We start from the raw sequence: 17,751 nt of genomic DNA, 5'->3' as shown, positions 1-17,751 counted from the left end.
AGAACCCATTAGGGTTTGTTTTTGGAGGGTCAGCGAGGGGAGGAGGGGGTTAAAGAACGTTTTGGAAGAGTAACATTGACAACATCCTGTCAGACCGATTTGTGTTCTACTGAAGGAACACACGGCTACAACATGCGAGCGAACCATATGGTTTAATGAGACTATTGCGCCTTGAACATCTGCAAATAACACCCATGGACACATGAGACCATCATAAAATTACATTATATGACACAATTCCTGCATTAAGAGACAGCCCGCTAGTCATACTCACATTTTTCATTAAGATGAACAAAACGCAAAGTGTAGATCATGCAATTTGGTCATTCCCCGTGGCTGCATATTGATTGCATCGCATACTGATTTTTGTAATTCTTGAAATAGCCTCAGTATTAATAAAAATGCCCGCACTTTGCTTCAGGCCCCTCTTGTGTAGAAACACTGTGCAAACGAATGAATAGGGCACTTTGAGAAATTTTGTTTCTTTAAAAAAAAAATTGTCTTTGCACTTCAAAGTATGGCATTGAGTTTGCCAAAAAGATGAGCTCAGCAACTTCACATAACCTATCAGGTCATTATTTTGAAAACGGTTTGTCAGCATTTTGCCTTCTATAAGAAAACACCCTTCAATATTTTGTGATGCACAGATAGCTGAATGTTTAACAGACAGTAAATTAGAACACTAGGCTATTTTCTAGGGTCTCCCCAGATTGGCACCCATCTCTCACTGATGTCAACGTCCTGCCAGGACAGGACCTCAAACATGGTGCTAAGCCAAAGTGATGCTTTCATGAAGCATGGGAGAGACGTGTCTAACTTTCACACACTACCTTAAAAAACAACAATTGTTTTTTTTTAATGCAATTCAAAGCTCAGCCACTCAGTAATGTACTATGTGCAATCATACTGCACAGGTAAGCAGCATGCAGTTAGCCTACCTGATGAGTGCTTGAAACAATGACTGAGAATCACATTGTGACCTTGACTGAGGAGAGTGGACTTTCTTCTTCAGGGATTAAGGTGGGAATTCAACCTGTATGTTCAAGGACATATTCTGAACTTGAAATACACTCTCTTCTGTCGCCACCTCAATTTAAGTTCTTTCAGTAAATTTAAAGTCCGTCACTGAAAACGACTTTCACAATCTTTGAAAGTCATCAAAGTAAATTTTAGCCCTGGAATATCAAATGAAAGATAATATTTCTCCCACTGATTGCCAATGGGGGCATCTCATTATATTTATTAATTAGGCATCCTACCATGTCGGATAAAGGAAATCAGCTCAGGTTGGGGTGATAATTGTTTGTATGTAGGGGGTCTTCTTCAAGAGGTGAATATGGGACGCTTTCCAGATCCACAGAGTTACTTTCAGATCAAGTATAACTGAACAGGAACAAACTGGACTCCTCAATTTATAACCTCACTTTCATATAATATACCAAAAGTGGGATATTAAGTAAGGCGTGGAAGTGTTTAGGGACGTGCTTGTTTAAGATTAACTGCAGAATAGCAACAGACACTTCTTCAAGCCGCGGTTGAGCCTAAGCCCTTCTCCTGTGGTGTGCCTTGTCCCACACCTGTGGATCTTTACTGTAACGCACATACCAACAAACATCCCTCGCCTTCTTCAAAAGCCTCCCCAGCTGAAAGGCCAGCGCTTCAAAAGTTTTTTTCCCCCGGTGGTGTGTGTCGGAAGCAGGTGAAAAAATAAAAAGTGCGGCGACCTTTGCCCCCTGACCCCCTCAGGGGAGCCGGGCCCTTGCCGACTGAAGTCTGTCCTGCGGGGTCGCGTCTCACTCAGCAGTAACTTTCATGAGGAGCCAGCGTGTGTGTGAGACACACACACACACACCCACACAGACACACGCACACACATCCCGGGGGACCAGCGGGCAGAGAGTTGCGCCTTTGAAGCCTCTGGTTGGTCATCGGCTGTCTGGACACCTTGTGTGTCTCTAGCTGCTGCTGCGGCTGGTGTTTGTACCCAAGCTCTTGGCTTCCTGCTCAGACTGACCTTCCCTCTCCTCCTCGGGCACATCAGAGAGACACTTTTACTCGCAAAACACCTTTACCGCATTAACTACAGAGGGCCGGAAGCGGAAGAAAGGGTGTGAGTGTTTGCGTGTGAGCTGGTGTGCTTGTGTGTGTGTGTGTGTGTGTGTGTTTGATTGAGAGAGCGATACTGTTTGTGTGTGTGTGTGTGTTTATGTTTGAGAGAGCGTGACTGTTTGTGTGTGTGTGTTTGTGTATGTGTGTGTGTATGTGTGTGGAGGGCGGTGAATCGAGTGCAGTGACACTTCACTTATGAGCGGAGCTGGATAAAAAGTAAAAGGGGGTGGGGGGGGATGCTTGATAGTGAAAACAAACACTGTAGCAGCAGCCACTCATGCTTGTAACCCCAGCTGTTCCTTTGGGTGTGTGCATTTGAGTGTGTGTGTGTGTGTGTGTGTGTGTGTGGCTGTCTGTCTGTCTGTCTGTACGTCTCCCGCTCTCTTGTTCCCGTTAACCGACTTCCTAAAACACAATTTGTAAAAGGAGCGACCGCAGCGCCTGGGCATTCTTGACGGACAGCCAACCATAACCCCCCTTTATCGCGTCAATGTAAAACAGACAAATAAACAGAGCTACAGCTGCCACAACACCGGGGTCGCCAGATGAAAGGCAAGAGATCCACTGCTGGATGTGTTCCACATGTCTCCGCGGCTGGCCTCGTGTAGGAGACATGCCATGTGCCCAACATCTTACTTTCATAACACCCCAAATCAAAGACAGAACAAATCTTCTCCCAACGCCTCCGGCCTCTTGTGCAAAACCAGGAACAAAAAAAGAAACAAACGTGAGTAGCAATCAAAGAGGTATGAAAAGACTGGAGAGGTCAGTCAGATATCAAAACCGGGAATCTTCTTTTATTAATTTATTAATTTCACCATGTGGGCTACTGCATCATGCAAAACATGTCACTACACACACACACACACACACACACACACACACACACACACACACACACACACACACACACACACACACACACACACACACACACACACACACACACACACACACACACGCGCGCACACACACACACACACACGCACACGCGCACACACACACACACACGCGCACACGCACACGCACACACACACGCACACACACACGCACACGCACACACGCACACACACTTGTTCTCCGCTTAGCTGTTAGTCTTCGGCCTCTGTTCCAGTTTACGGCGCAGCATGTTGTAGTTCTCCCTGGTCCCCGGTGTGCTGGGGTCTAGTTTTAGGGCCTGTTCATAGTGATTCTTGGCCAGGTCCAGTTTTCCCCAGCGATGGTATAGAACGGCTACAAAACATCACAACACAGGCCGCTGTCCTTACTCACAGACCAGACAGACTTCCCTTTGTATTCAAGGTCTCCATATTAAAAAGAGAATTTCTGGATTCTTTGCAGACAGTTTATGTTGAACCCAGATTTCTGAGCAGTGTCAAGAGAATAAAAGAACAACTGTGTCTAACTTGAAAACACATCTTACCAAGATTGCCATGGCAACTGGCAGCATCTGGGTTGATCTTGAGAGCAAGTAAGAAGAAACCTTCCGATTCCTGAAATAAAGATCCATCATGTCTTTTATACTGATCTAAGACTGACTGGAGATGTTTCAATAACAATGAATTATCAATTATTCAATCATTATCAATTATCAATTATTCAATCAATTATCTGTCCGTTCCTTACTGCAGTATTCACTTGAAAAGACTAACATGGATGCTGTGGCATTTCTCTGCATAAATGAACATCTAACCAAGTAATTTGTGATGTTGTTCACCTTGTATTTTTGCAGCTTTCCCAGAACATTGGCTAACGAAAACATGATTGTGTGGTCGTGGGGTAAAATCTTCAAGGCCTCTTTGCCAATCACCTCAGCTTGGTCCAGATTACCTAGATAACAGACAGTGAAAGAGGAACAAAAAAAAATGAACAAGAAGAACATCGCAATGGAGGGGGGTCATTCCCAGAAAGCTCATATGACAAACCACAACCAAGTGAATCCACGCAATAATAAAACCCATCAGACACCTGAAGCCTTTCCCAAACAGAAATAGCTCATAAAAAAAACAGAACTAAGGCATTACTAACATAACATCAACCATATCCCATTAAACAAACCTTGTAGGTTGTCAACACTGACTCCCCTCATCCTAACAACCAGCCCCTCTGCCCTGCAGGGAAGGGTAGGTACTGGAGGGGGCACTCCGGGCTGCCCTGGGCACCCTCATTTGGCAGTGGTGTCTAGGAGGGAGTTTTTCCCCTCTTCACACATGGAGGCCTGGTCTGGTTCCCTAATTAGGGGTCAGCACAAAGGGCCGCTGATTCATTGATCCGCGTGTCAAAAGCCCCGTCTGACCAGCGGGCTGGACACGCCGCATCTGAGACCGCTGCTGGCCGTCTGATGCAGGGTGGGGAGGGAAAGGAGAGAGAGAGTGAGAGAGGAGGGAGGGAGAGAGAGAGGGAGAGATAGAGAAAAGGAGAGATGGAAAAGGGAAAGGAGAGAGAGAGATGGGGAAAAAGAGAGGGAGATAGACAGATAGAAAGACTGAGGCTGGGAGGTAAAGAGAGAGAGAGAGAGAGAGGGAGAGAGAGAGAGAGAGAGAAAGGGAGGGAGAGAGAGAGTCCAGGCGGTGTGGGGGACAGGGGGGAACATGACTCACGCATGGCGATTCCAACACCTCATCACTGCTTGCTCAGCTACATCCTCTCCGAGGGGAGAAAGAGAGGAGGAGGAGGAGGAGGAGAAGGAGGAAGAGGAGGGGAGCGCAACACAAGAAGACGACTTTAAGGCCAAAAAAAGAGGGGAAATTCATTTTCAATTTTTAGCCCATTTATTCCGGAAGAGTCTCTCAGGGAAGAATGAGGATGGGATGGAAGCTAAAGCGTCCTGGTGCTCGGGTCTTTATTCGGGGGCGATATTGGACAATGCCAAGGCACTCCAGGGAGAAGGGGGCAGGCTGGCAGAGGAAGGCATCTGACAGAGGGAGAAAAGGGGAAAAAAAACAAAAACAAGAAAGAAGAGAAAAAGGCACTTCTGTTTGGGAATCGTGGCATTCTCCACACGGCGGGGAAGAGTGCCTTTTAAAACAACACACACAAAGCTTTTAATACATAAATTTCAAGCATTGCTGATTCCTGCTCTTCCGGTCTAATCATATTCGATGCTTACAACCCACATTCCCCCTCCAAAAACAAAAAAAAACCTGATAAAACCTAATCCTCCAGAAGCCACCATCACTGGAGCAACCAGGGGTTGATGCAAACAGCAGAATCACTATAAACAAGAGAGGCGAAACAAACGCACACAAAACTAAAATAAACAAACAAGTCTGAGGAGTAGAACATGCAGAGATGCGCAGTGAAATGGGCCATCCACCCAAAACGCTGCGTCTCCATTTCTGTCCAATTGTCCCTAATGCGGTCACCCCGGGTTACGAGCCGCTGCAGCACAGAGTGGGTGCTGCCAGAGCTGCTCCGAGACCACTGATTGGACAGGATTGGGTTGAAGGGGGAAGGAGGGGAAAGGTTAATTGGGGCAGAAGAGGAGGGGCCACAGAGGTGGCGGGGGCCACACCTAACGAGTCACACTCACACTCTCTGAGTGCATCACACTCGTGGATTGATCTAGAAATGTATACATCGGCAAGGGAGGCGAATCAGGCATTCATATTCACCATTCACAAGGAAATGGAAGTGGACTTTAACATTCAATTACAAGTCTGATTGCAAGCGCCCCCCACAGCTTTCAATGACCTTTTCACCTGATAATGAAGTTTCAATATCCAGGAATCAGAATTCCATTTTCTTTTCTCACCCCGGCCAGAATGTCCACAGGCATGAACTTGGCCTTGATTAACTCTGACAGCAGTATGTAGATGACTCCGACCAATGGCCATTAAAGAGAAATCAAGACAAGAATATCTTAACACTTTTTCTGCTGAAACAAATCACCACCGACCCAAGTTAAAAACCCAACGCTGAGGCAAAGCGCCTTTTAAAAACCAAACGGCGGCTGTAAGATCTCAGTCAAAGCTCAGTGGGGGGATAATGGTCTCAGCGGGCCTGCTGACATACACACACCACCCACCCACTCCCAGCTCTTCTGCAAAGATCGCCACTCCAGGTGATGACCGCTCAGTGCTTAGTCAGCATGCTGCTGTCCCTGTGTGTGTGCGCGTATCACCTGCTGCAGGTACTTGTGTATGTGTGTGTGTGTGTGTGTGTGTGTGTGTGTGCGTGCGCGTAAGTTTTAGCATCTCCTGCTGCAGGTACCTGTGTGTGTGTGTGTGTGTGTGTGTGCGTAAATGTAAGCATCTCCTGCTGCAGGTGTGTGCGTGTGTGTGTGTGTGTGTGTGTGTGTGTGTGTGTGTGTGTGTGTGTGTGTGTGTGTGTGTGTGAGAGGTTTAAGCACCTCCTGCTGCAGGTACCTGTGTGTGTGTGTGTGTGTGTGTGTGTGTGTGTGTGTGTGTGTGTGTTTGTGTGTGTGCGTCCTGCTGCAGGTACCTGTGTTGTCCAGCAGTATGACCATGTTGTTCCAGGCCAGGCTGTGCTCAGGCTTCAGCATGGTGGCGTTCCTCCAGGCGTTGAGCGCGTCCACGTGCCTGTTCAGGTCTGCGTACTGCAGGGGGGGCAGAGACACAGACACATGCTGACTCAGCACTCCACTACCATCAGGATTTCAATGACTCTGCATATAATCTTATTCAAACTGACCGAGGGAGGGGTGATTGTACTGCAGTCATACAGTTGATGTGTCTGATACTATCTGATATTATGATATTGATACTGATAGTATCAGAGACTAAGAAGACCAGAGAAGAGGTGAAGGCACAGAGTAAATGTCTGTTTCTGTTTTCAAACTCTTTCACCCCCTCAGGCAAACGCTTTCGCTTCTCCTCCATGTCTGTATTGAAAAAGGGGCAAAAGAGTCGAGCCTCACCAGCCGTCCCAGGTTGTAGTAGCAGTCGGGGTATCTTCTCCTGTGTTTGATGGCGTTCCGGTAGCTCTGCTCTGCAGCGTCAAACTTCTTCAGGCTGTTCTGCACGATGCCCAGATTCATCCAGGCCGCAGCGAAATCAGGCCTGGGGGGACAGAGGAGAGAGAAGTGAAGTCAGGGAAGAACAGACACTCATGACACCACAGTGGGAATATTATGTCAAACAACGACTTTCATATTCAAAATCTTCTTCTATGATATATCAGCTCCGTAAAGGTATGTATTGTTAAGCATCAAATCTAGAAGATGTGTACGTTCGCACGTGTATTGAGCAGATGCTTCTTTACAAAGTGAATGACTCTACCACCCATTTTTTCCAATCATTAACTGTGACTGAAGGCGACTCAGCCAACAGCCTTGATACTGGTGTTATCACTTCATGTGATGGAGCTCCATCAGCAGCAGCATCAGGAGGGTGGAGTTCTTACTGGATGTGAACAGCAGTGGAGAGCAGCTCCTCCGCCTCCATCAGCTCATGCCGCTCCTTCAGGATGTTGCCCAGGTTGTTCATGGCGTGGACGTACTTAGGGTGCAGCCTGCCAATGATGTGTAAGAGGCTGAACGTGAATATAGACATGAAACAAACTCTCTGCTTACAAAGCTAACCAAGACACACATGTCAAACAGCACTTGATGTGAAATTGATAGATCTCTAGTTCAATAAGTAGCTTCGCTTCTTTCCAAATGCCCACAGTGATTGCCTTTGTCCTCCTGAACACACTCAGACCTCTTCAGTAAGAAACCAGATTTCTCCATCCACACCACAGCTACACTGTGTATGTGGTCACATTAACTGTCACTCATGTATGGTTTGTGTGTGTGTGTGAGAGAGAAAGAGTGTGTGTGTGTGTGTGTGTGTGTGTGTGTGTACCTCACAGCTTCACGGTAATACTTGATTGCAGCATTCTGGTTTCCTCGGTCTGCCAGATTCTTGCCCACATTATAATGGACCTGTTAAACCATACGTGAAAAAAACCCCGAACGTCATTATGAGATCACGCCAACGCTCGCCCATGCTGAATGGAGGAGAGGGGTGGAACTGGATATGAGAGTCACCTCGAGTGAGAAGAGTGAGTGCTAATGACAGATGACGCCAATGTCACCATCACACAAGTGCAAACTTGCATCCTGACACATTTTCGTGGATTTGACACAACAGGCATCATGCTGACTGAAGAAAGACACTTTTGAACCAAATCCAAAACAGGCTGTTCCGTCTCATTAAAAATCACTAATTCGACAAGTCCAAAAAATTGATAAAAAATGACAGCATCTTTGGCACATAATTGTATCCACTTGAACACAATTCGACACGAAGGAATACCCTATCCTACCCTTAACTCCTACAGAATATTTACCTTAACACCTACAGTGTACAATTCCGAGTTTAGTATACACTCAGTTAGTATATTCTGTAAGTATAACCTAGTACAGAAGCTGAGCTTATAAATGTAAGGGCTTTAGGTTTCGGTTTAGTAAGATAGGCTTTAAACAAGAAGCGACCGACAACAGCCGCCACTGTGAGGGCGTGGGCGGTGGGGGGGGGGGGGGGGGGGTTGGGCTCACCTTGGCGTTGAGAGGGCAGACGGGGAGGGCGCTAGTGAAGAGGCTCTGCTCCGAGCCCCACTGCCTGCTCCGCTGGGCACAGCGCACCACGTACACACACAGCAGAGCCAACATGGCCCCTCCAAGGAGTTTCTGTGCACACACACACATACACACACACATACACACACACACACACACACACACACACACAAATATGATGGTAGGACAAACACAGACACACAGAAACAAAAATACATTGATCAAATTAGTTTGATTGTTAAATGTCCAACAATTGTACAAAATCAACAGAATAAATACTTTTAAAAATAAAAGAATTTGTAACAAAAACAAAAAATATTGGAAAAATACCATAATTGATCTGGGTCAAGCTTCGAAAAAAGATATAGCTTTAAAAACACCCCCCCCCCCCCCCCCAAGAAAAGAAGACCATATATGAAGTGAGAGCGAGACGCCCCACAGGGCAGTACCCGGTGTTTCCTCCAGAGGCAGCAAGCGTGTCCCAGGGCGTAGGCCAGGAGCAGGCAGTAGCCGGCCGTGGACAGGTAGAGGACCCTCTCTGCGATAACAAAGCCCACGCGGAAGAACAGGTTGCTGGCCGGCAGGAAGGGGATAACCAGGAGCACCAGGCCAAAGGTCAGGATCCTGCCCGCAGTCACACCAGCACACAGACACAGGAGGCACAGTCACACACAGAAATAACCAAAACAATTGTGTGTGTGGTGGTGGTGGGGGGTGGGGGTGGGGGAGTGGGGTGGGGTGGGGTTGTTTGTTGATGACAGCGCTCTAGTACGTTTTGTATCGTATCTACCAATATCTCTCTGTTCTTAGTTTGCCTGTCAGTCTACCTTTTTTGGTTTTCCGCTATAGGACAGCTATAGAGATTTCGCTACACCATGTTTATTTCTGTTAGAGCTGACATCAAGCAGAAACCATTTTAATGGTGAGCAATTGAATAACAGCAAGGCTTCACTGAGCGAGACAGTACGGCAATTCTCACACTGTTAATTCCTGCCTACAGCTTAGGCTCCATCCATCCCGCCTAACCCATAGAGCCGCTCAGCAGTCAAACAGAATGGGCCAAACATCGCACCGACCCAATTACATCCCCCTCTAGCATCTGAAGTCAGGCGAGTGGAGGGAGGAACAAACAGTATGCCAACTCAAACAGCCTATCATTTGCTCCCCACTCACTAGCCAATGATTGACACAATACGACCTATCCCAGATTCCTCTTCTTTCCTCTTCTTCGTAGTGAGGGGAAGAGAGAGTCAGTGCTCTGAGAAGACTAGAGAGAGTATGTGTGTTTGTGTGTGGGGGGACCAATGAGTGTGTGTGTGGGTTGTGTGAGGACCAGAGATGGTGTGTGTGTGTTGCGTGTGAGGACCTGGGCATTGTGTGTGAGGGGTGGAGAGAGTGTGTGTTGTGTGTGAGGTTCTGTGTGTGTGTGTTTGTGTGTGTATGTGTGTGTAAAAAAAAGCACTCTCACCTCCTTTTAACAGCGTCCTTTGAGCACAGAGCTTGACTCATCAAACCGACCAAGCAGCTCCACAGCAGCAGCACCGCGATGATCCTCCAATCACCAGCCGACTTAATGAGCGGCACACAGCCCATCGACCAATCAAAACACAGCCACCAGGGACACAGGAGCAGCCACGCATTCAAGGAGTAGTAGTAATTATAGTTCACAATCTGCCAATCAAACGGAACAAGGGAGGGGTGCAGACGGATGGGAAAAAAAGAAGAGGTAGAAGGAGAAAAAGCCATGGTACAGGCTGATAAGATAACAAGCACAGAGAACCTGATAACACCTGTCTGGATGTTATCTGTATCTAATGTCTATGTGGCTGTAAACATTTGGTACAACTTCAATAGGTTACATTTTAATCAATTGGCACAGAATAATACATAGAGCAAGATAATAAAGCTATATCTTTGACTAACACAATCTATTAGTCTTCCACTGGTCAAAGAGCCTATTGTCACTTCAAGCATAGAAGTGAAGCAAGTTTATATTTATAATTCATACAGCTTGTATCACCAACCCAAAATGTAATGTGTGTACTGCTTACTCTGAGGAAAAGGTTTTCAGCAAAGGATGCTGGGTTATCTACTTCGGTGAAGGCGGGGGGGCCGGTACCCATGATCCTCCATCGGGCGTATAAAAGCAGCGAGCCGCCGGATAGGAGCAGCACCAGTCTCAGCAGCAGACCGGTCCTCACAAACTCACTCACCTGTTAGTGGGGAGCAGAGGTTTGTGTTTAACGCCACAGCGTTAGCAGTGAGGGGAATGGAATAGATATTACAATCAACTGCACACATGATTGGAGAGAAAGGACAGAGCTCTTCCAGTCTTAGGCAAAGAGGGGAAAGAGAATGTGCAAGTGAGTGTGTGTGAGTGTGTGCTAGAGTGTGGGTGTGTGTACATGTGAAAGCCAGTTTGCCAGGGAGAAAGTGTGTGGGAGGGGGGGAGGAGCGAAGAGCATAGAGAGAGAGAGTGTAAGAAAATAAGAAAGGGAGAAAGGGAGAGAGAGAAAAGAGAAACAGGAGAGAAAGCATGCAGTCTTACATCCACTGGTTTCCCCTTGAGCAAGAGCCTGTGGGTCAGCTCATAGATATTTACATTGCAGATCATGAGAACATCAAAGGCAGCGTTTACGCCCTGCCAGTAAACAAAGGACAAAAAATGGAAATAATATGAGAGGAGTACTTCAGGGATTCACGTACCAGAAGACAAATGGATATTTAATAATTGTCTATTGCCAATAGATCATCCTGAATAAAACAGCACTGTTTGTGTCAGTGTAAGCCATTCAAAGCAAAATAAGATGGAACGTCTTGGATTTTCTGAATACTGATATCAGTGTAAATCCATGATCACAGCACAGTTGAGCCTGGTCTATTCCCATATTACATGGCTGCATCAACAGACGCCTGGAGCAAGCCAGGGTCACAGAATAAGGTGTCATTGGAGGTAAATATTACATACATTAAATACAGGGAGGATCCACTGCTTCCTACATATATGAATACAAAATCTGATAGATTCAAATTTAGTGTTATAGATTCAATGTTATTAAAATGGGCACATTTATTTGCTGCCCACCCTCCCTTACTATTTATCATATCCTCAGAGATCTTCGGCAGAGATGGATCTCCCCCTTTGAGCCAGGTTCTGCTCAGGACGACTCAAATAGTAAATGGGATTTAAACCCCTAACTCTACGTGGCTCAATAGTTTGGTTCTATCAAGGGACTCGAGATAATGGTCAATGTGAATGGTGATAATAAATAAATGATAGTAAATGTAAATCAATGAAAGGCAACTGAATTGTTTCAGGGGCAGTCCTACCAGCACAGTAATTCCTTGTTCTTTACAGAGCATGGCTGCAGCGCACAGCAGCAGACTGAAGACGATCCATGGCACAGACGCGTTTTTGTCATTACCTTCAAAGAGAGAGAAACGAGGGAGAGGAAAACTATTATTTCATTCCACTGAAGGACGGCATTACAACACACCACCCTAACTGCATTAATTCATCATCGCCTTCTACATTACTATAGGATGAAGGGCATACCCTTAAAAAAAATTGTTTATTGATTCTTGAACTGATAACGGCAGGCAAAGGCGGCCATCATAGTGGGGTTGTGCCCAAAAAGCATGCACTCTGCTAAGGGTGCGATGGAGTCTGACCTCCTCGGAAGCCTCTGCAGTACGCCAGGAAAGAGAGCTGGAAGAACAAAGCACACAGCAGGTCTGCCCGGCCAACAATGCCAGCAACCTGTGAGACATAGACAGAGAGAGAGAAAGAGAGATGGAGAGAATGAAAAGGAGAAGGAAAGGGAGGGAGAGAGAGAGATACAGAGGGAAGGAGTGAGGGGAAAGAGAAAGTGCAATACAGATAGAGAGACAGACAGACAGAGAAGAGGGAGAGGCAGAGGGAGGGGGAGAGAGACAAAGAAAGAGAGAAAACGGTGAAAAAAAGAGAACAAGAGCATGGCTTTTCACTCAAAACAAACAAACAAACAAACAACTGTAACCACTTGTTTCTAAAGTGCCTCTTAAGTGCCTGGTCTCTCACACACACACACACACACACACACACACACACTCACACACACAAACACATAAACACACAAAGACACACACACAAACAAACACACACACTTAAACCCCTCACACAATGGAGGCCTAATCCTATAGGTCCCAAGGGCATATTCCAGAGTCCAGCTGGAAATAGGAGCAGAGTGTCCCAGAAACCAGAAATGGCTGCCACCAGTGCCAAGTGCCAACAAGCAGGTTCCTCTCCTTAGCTGCCTAGCTTACTTTTAACCACTTTTTGATTTCATCAGATTTTATATACACCAACAAGCTAGAAGATTCTCTTCCACATCATCATAGCTGTGTGTGCTTGCATACATATGTGTGTGTGTGTGTGTGTGTGTGGGGTTCATCAAAAACATCACTATCAGTGTATGGCCAGTTAGACATAAATCCGCCCTCATTTCATGTGTGAAATTGTGGGCAGTGTCGCTGCAGCGGTGGCAAACTAGAGGCGAGCGCCGGAGCCTCTCATTACCACTCAGTGGGTCTGCGTGGCGGGGGCCCCACGGCCGCCTCCTTTGATACACGTTGTGCGCCCCAAGTCAGTGGTCTGCCTCGCCTCGCCTGCCTCTTTGCCCGTCTCTCTGAGACCTGCCACCCCCCGGACCCCAAGCAGCCATCGCCGTGCTTGATTCATAGATTGATTGGAGGGAGGAAAGAGAAGGAAGGAAGGAGACTCTGTGTCAGGACTGACCAACGAAAAAAAACCTGCAAGTCGGAGTCAAAAAAAAGGAAAGAGTAAAAAAAGAAAGTCCTGCTAAGCCATTAGACGGCCTTCACCATGCAACCCACACACACACACACACACACACACACACACACACACACACACACACACACACACACACACACACACACACACATTGTTGTCAGGCACACCCACTGAGCCTAGTTTTCTTCTTCCCGAGCCTTTAATGTATGTTTCATGCATGGTGCCGCAACCGAACAGCGACAAGCTGCATTGTTGTTCCATATGAAGGGGGCATACTGTTTACCCTGGTTTGGACGGCCCGCTGGGTCCAAGCTCCCACCTCCCAACCACAAAAAAGTAGGCAAATAAAGGACATGAAGTAAAATAAAACATAACAATACTTACACTTTCCGTGTGAACTGGGTGGGCAGCAAAGATCAAAGCTGCCAAGAAGGAAGCCTTGGGCGCCTGGTTGAGCTTCTGGAGTTTACCATCGTAGGCCAGGCCGCCAATTAATATTGCAAACACGTCGATCATTAACGTGGATATGATGCTGTGAAGGACGATGTTGAGCACGTGGAAGCCAATGGGGTGCAAGCCACCGGCCAAGAGGTAGTTGAGCCTGCCATAATCACAAGACACACCGTAACGCGCGGTTACCGTATGGCTGTATCACCACATGTGGGTTGCCATGCACTAAATAACATAATCATCAAATGTAGCCGTGAAAGCTCCTGTTTAACAAACTAAATATGATTGACATTAAAATGGCTACGTATATGATCCAGAATCCTATAGGCACATTGGAAATGTTGGTAGACCTTTGCTGAAATAATATAGCAATGTGCGAGTGCTGAATAACAATTGCAAAGAGATAGCTTCTGCTAAGCCATTCCTACTGAACTACAATCTCACACTCAGGTGTCTTATGTTAGACAAATATAGAAGAACAAGTTGGCCAGTTTGAGGGTGGACTTTGAAAGTAACGTTTCTAAGTGTGAGCAGCTCAGATAATTGGCATAAAAACACTTTGTCCCGGTTAAACACTGAGGTTAGGAGTCATAAAGATGATTTGAAAACGAACTCGTCAGCCGAGGCAATATGCATCCCATTCCCAAAGTCAATTATGGAGGTGTCCACTCCGGGAGTACTGGGGGCAACTCCAATGATTTCCCACTGAGAATAAAATTGCAATTTCACCCATAATCCCCTAATGTATGCAAGGTCATTTAGAGACATCGGGCGTTGGCATCTAGGGCCTGTTGTGAAACATGACATCAAATGCAAATGTCACCGGAGCAGTGTGTGTTCTGCATCGGCAGCACACCGCACACGCAACATGCTTTGATTTTACAGTGGTGATCACTGCCACAGCGCGGTTCTGACTGGCATACCTAAACGTGAGGACGGTGAGGGGACGGTAGGATTTGTGGCTAGAGTTGCTGCTCAGGTTACTTCCCCAGAAGTCATTCTCCCAGATATTATTCAAAGGGGTTGAAGGGTGTAAATCCTATAAAAAAAGTACAAATAGATTAGGGCAATCAATATCCTACCGCCACAAATATTTAGTGATCAACTGTAACGCGTTTTAAATGTATGGAAGGCTGTGAGATGTTTTATTACAATATGTCTGATTACCTTGTTATTCACAATAGCTTCCGAATCGTCAAAGACAAATTCACCGTCATAGCTGTTTATAAAACAGACCAAGGCGACCAGACCGACAACGATCCTGGAATGAGTTGGGCCAAGCTTGGGAAAGGGGATTTGGCTGTCCCAATGAAGCTCAGACACTACCATTGTGCGTTTGACCTCTGCACAAGGTGCATCGCCTATTTCCTAGAAAAAAAGGAAATATGTTGTTAGAATTCCCTTTCCATTAGACATGTAATCAATGTATTTATTTTTAGGACAAATAACCGACAAGTAATCGTGGCAAATAACCATCGTAATGTGAAATCAGATTTAGTTGTAACTGTCACAAGGACAAAACACACGATTTGCTCGCAGATTAGACGTTCCGAATAGAAGAAATATGACGTGGCATGTTGACATACCTCCTTGTCATCTTCTCGAGTGTCTGGATGCAGATGCTCATCATCTTTCTATAGCACATTACTTCACTGTCAACCAGCAATGCGCTTAGCTTACTTGCTAACAGATTTCTGACAGCCCTGGAGTCCTAAGCAGAGACGACCTGAGAAAAGGCATTTTATTACACGTCCCGATAGTCAGAACACCTTACTACCGTAGGTCAAAGTGCGGTTGTTAAAGAGGTAAACGTAATGTGATTAAAGTTAAAGAGACAGGCTAGTTTGTATGCTAACTGATGTAAAGCTAACGAAGGCTAAATAAGAACAGCCAACTAGCCATCAACGTGAACGGTATGTCTATTTCAACCAAAGAAAATCCCGTCTACACGTCACGCCAACATATGAAAACAACATGTGTTCAGTGTAATCATCCTTATGATCACTGTTATCCTACGACGGCTGATAAACTAAGATAAACTGTTCCAGTCTAGCGTGTCCTCTCAGTCTACTATACTTCCTCTAGCAAACCCAAACACTGCGTCACGTGGTACATGATGCTCACGCGAGCCAGTTGTCTTGAACACACACAAGTCCAGTAAACTTTGCTGCTGCGTCTATTAAAGTCGGCCAGTTGCTGTACAAAAAAAATGCACAGGGGATTAGGCTATAATTAAAGCTTCACTAATAGCATATCGATTGACATTTTTTGTTTAGTTGTTTGATTATTAACCAGTAGTCTAAACAAAGCTGTATTCATTAGGCCTTCATTTAGCTGCACTTTCCCTGTTGGCCTGCAACAAATGTCATCATCTGTTGGCACAAAATGGCAGTGAAAACAACAGACTAATCACCTCTGTTTATCACCAAGCTCACAAGATATTTGTACGCAGTCGTGTTGACATGCTGTAATCCTGCTGTTGATGGTCTGACTTTCTCTCCCACTGAATCGCTGACACATCACTAACGCACACAGCACTGTGACCCCCTCACTTCGCAACACAAATACCATTCAAACCACTCCTCTGCCACTCTCAACAGACTGCATTCAACTGAACAGGGACTCTAATCAGAGCTGACATCATAGAGATTAGCTACTGCCCTCCGATTCCTGGTACAGGAACCTCAATGCAAACACGTGCACACACACACACACACACACACACACACACACACACACACACACACACACACACACACACACACAAACACACAATGACAGGGCACAACGCTATCAATGGGAGCTTTGACCACCCAGTGGACCCTTGTTTCTCCTTCATTTGAATGATACATTGTATCAGAATAGAGGCTGGGTACTATTGATACAAGTGACACAGTTCCTTTGGGCTGGATGCAAAAACATTAAACCTAGGACTTGGCTTGGCTACTAGTAGCCAGCTTTCGTTGCCATAGAGACTAATAAAGCAAAGTGCAGCTCTGAATCATAGACAGGACGTGAGGGGGGAAAAGTGTGAAGTGAGAAGCTTGTGTTTCTTATCTCTGTTCTGAGGGACTGTGTTGCTGCCTGCTGGATTCCATTTAACTAAAGCCACAGACAAGGTAAGATTTCTCTCTCTCTCTCTCTCTCTCTTTCTCCTTCTTTCTCTCTCATTCTCCTTTGTCGCTTGTTTACTATGGTTTCGCTCTGTCCTTCTCAACCTTTCTTTATCTCACTCCCCCTGTTTCCTCTCCTGGCCGCCTTGGCGCCTCACCGTAGGGTTTATGATTGTGATGAAGTGTAATAGATGAGTTTGTGAAGATGACAGTGATGGCTGATTGGGGTTGATGAGCACCACCAGGGTTAAACTGTATTCCCATGCATCATTCATGGCTGGTCAGCTTCTCTGCTGATGTCGTGACTTAGAGATGTGCGCCTTGGTCTAATTACTCCGCAAACACAAAGAGTACATTGTCATTATGTTGTTTAAATAGCCCCTCATTTTACATCCAATAAGGTGGAGGCAGTGCAAATTATGCTGTGCAGTCTCATTCGTATGGTTTAATTTAGGGACATGAGGCAATCACAGGTATCAGAGCTGTCCTTGTGTGGTTTTTTATCTTCATGGGCAATGAATGCCTCATTATTTAAATGCAAGTGAACTGTGGTGAACTATCAGGACTGAGCACAGAAGAATTCCCTTTGTGGTATTTCATTGATATTTGCACCTAAAGAATCTCAAACTGATCTCATCTGAGCCATGGTCTGCATGATTGGTCTGGATAAGATGAATTTTAAGTATTTTCCTTAAATTTAAGCAAATGCTGTGCATTCTGCGGCTGACAAAAACAACAAAACTATATGATATGTAAGTGAC

At 45.9% G+C, this 17,751-nt stretch overlaps 1 protein-coding gene across 1 annotated transcript; it reads right to left on the bottom strand.

Annotated features, from left to right (window-relative positions):
* Positions 1-3,179: 3,179 nt before the first annotated feature.
* tmtc4 (transmembrane O-mannosyltransferase targeting cadherins 4) lies at positions 3,180-15,776 on the bottom strand. Its single transcript, XM_080838730.1, has 18 exons — positions 15,464-15,776; positions 15,045-15,245; positions 14,801-14,916; positions 13,812-14,028; positions 12,305-12,392; positions 11,963-12,057; positions 11,181-11,273; positions 10,684-10,845; positions 10,101-10,303; positions 9,082-9,256; positions 8,612-8,743; positions 7,917-7,996; positions 7,474-7,581; positions 6,989-7,130; positions 6,553-6,667; positions 3,827-3,939; positions 3,533-3,602; positions 3,180-3,342 (listed from the first exon to the last, which is right to left on the bottom strand). The coding sequence occupies exons 2-18, from the start codon at positions 15,204-15,206 to the stop codon at positions 3,194-3,196; spliced, it is 2,220 nt and encodes a 739-aa protein (XP_080694856.1). The 5' UTR covers positions 15,207-15,245; positions 15,464-15,776; the 3' UTR covers positions 3,180-3,193.
* Positions 15,777-17,751: the final 1,975 nt, after the last annotated feature.

This window comes from Sprattus sprattus (assembly GCF_963457725.1).
Source record: "Sprattus sprattus genome assembly, chromosome: 5".
Taxonomy (NCBI): domain Eukaryota; kingdom Metazoa; phylum Chordata; class Actinopteri; order Clupeiformes; family Clupeidae; genus Sprattus; species Sprattus sprattus.
Note: the sequence above shows the minus strand (reverse complement) of the source record. Positions and strands in the feature narration are given on the sequence as shown.

Coding starts and splice junctions, on each gene's coding strand:
- tmtc4 (XM_080838730.1), bottom strand. CDS start 15,206: ATGGTAGTGTCTGAGCTTCATTGGGACAGCCAAATCCCCTTTCCCAAG. Junction 10,304..10,683: donor CTGAAAACCTTTTCCTCAGA/GTAAGCAGTACA, acceptor TTTGATTGGCAG/ATTGTGAACTATAATTACTA. Junction 9,257..10,100: donor AAGGACGCTGTTAAAAGGAG/GTGAGAGTGCTT, acceptor GACTGCGGGCAG/GATCCTGACCTTTGGCCTGG.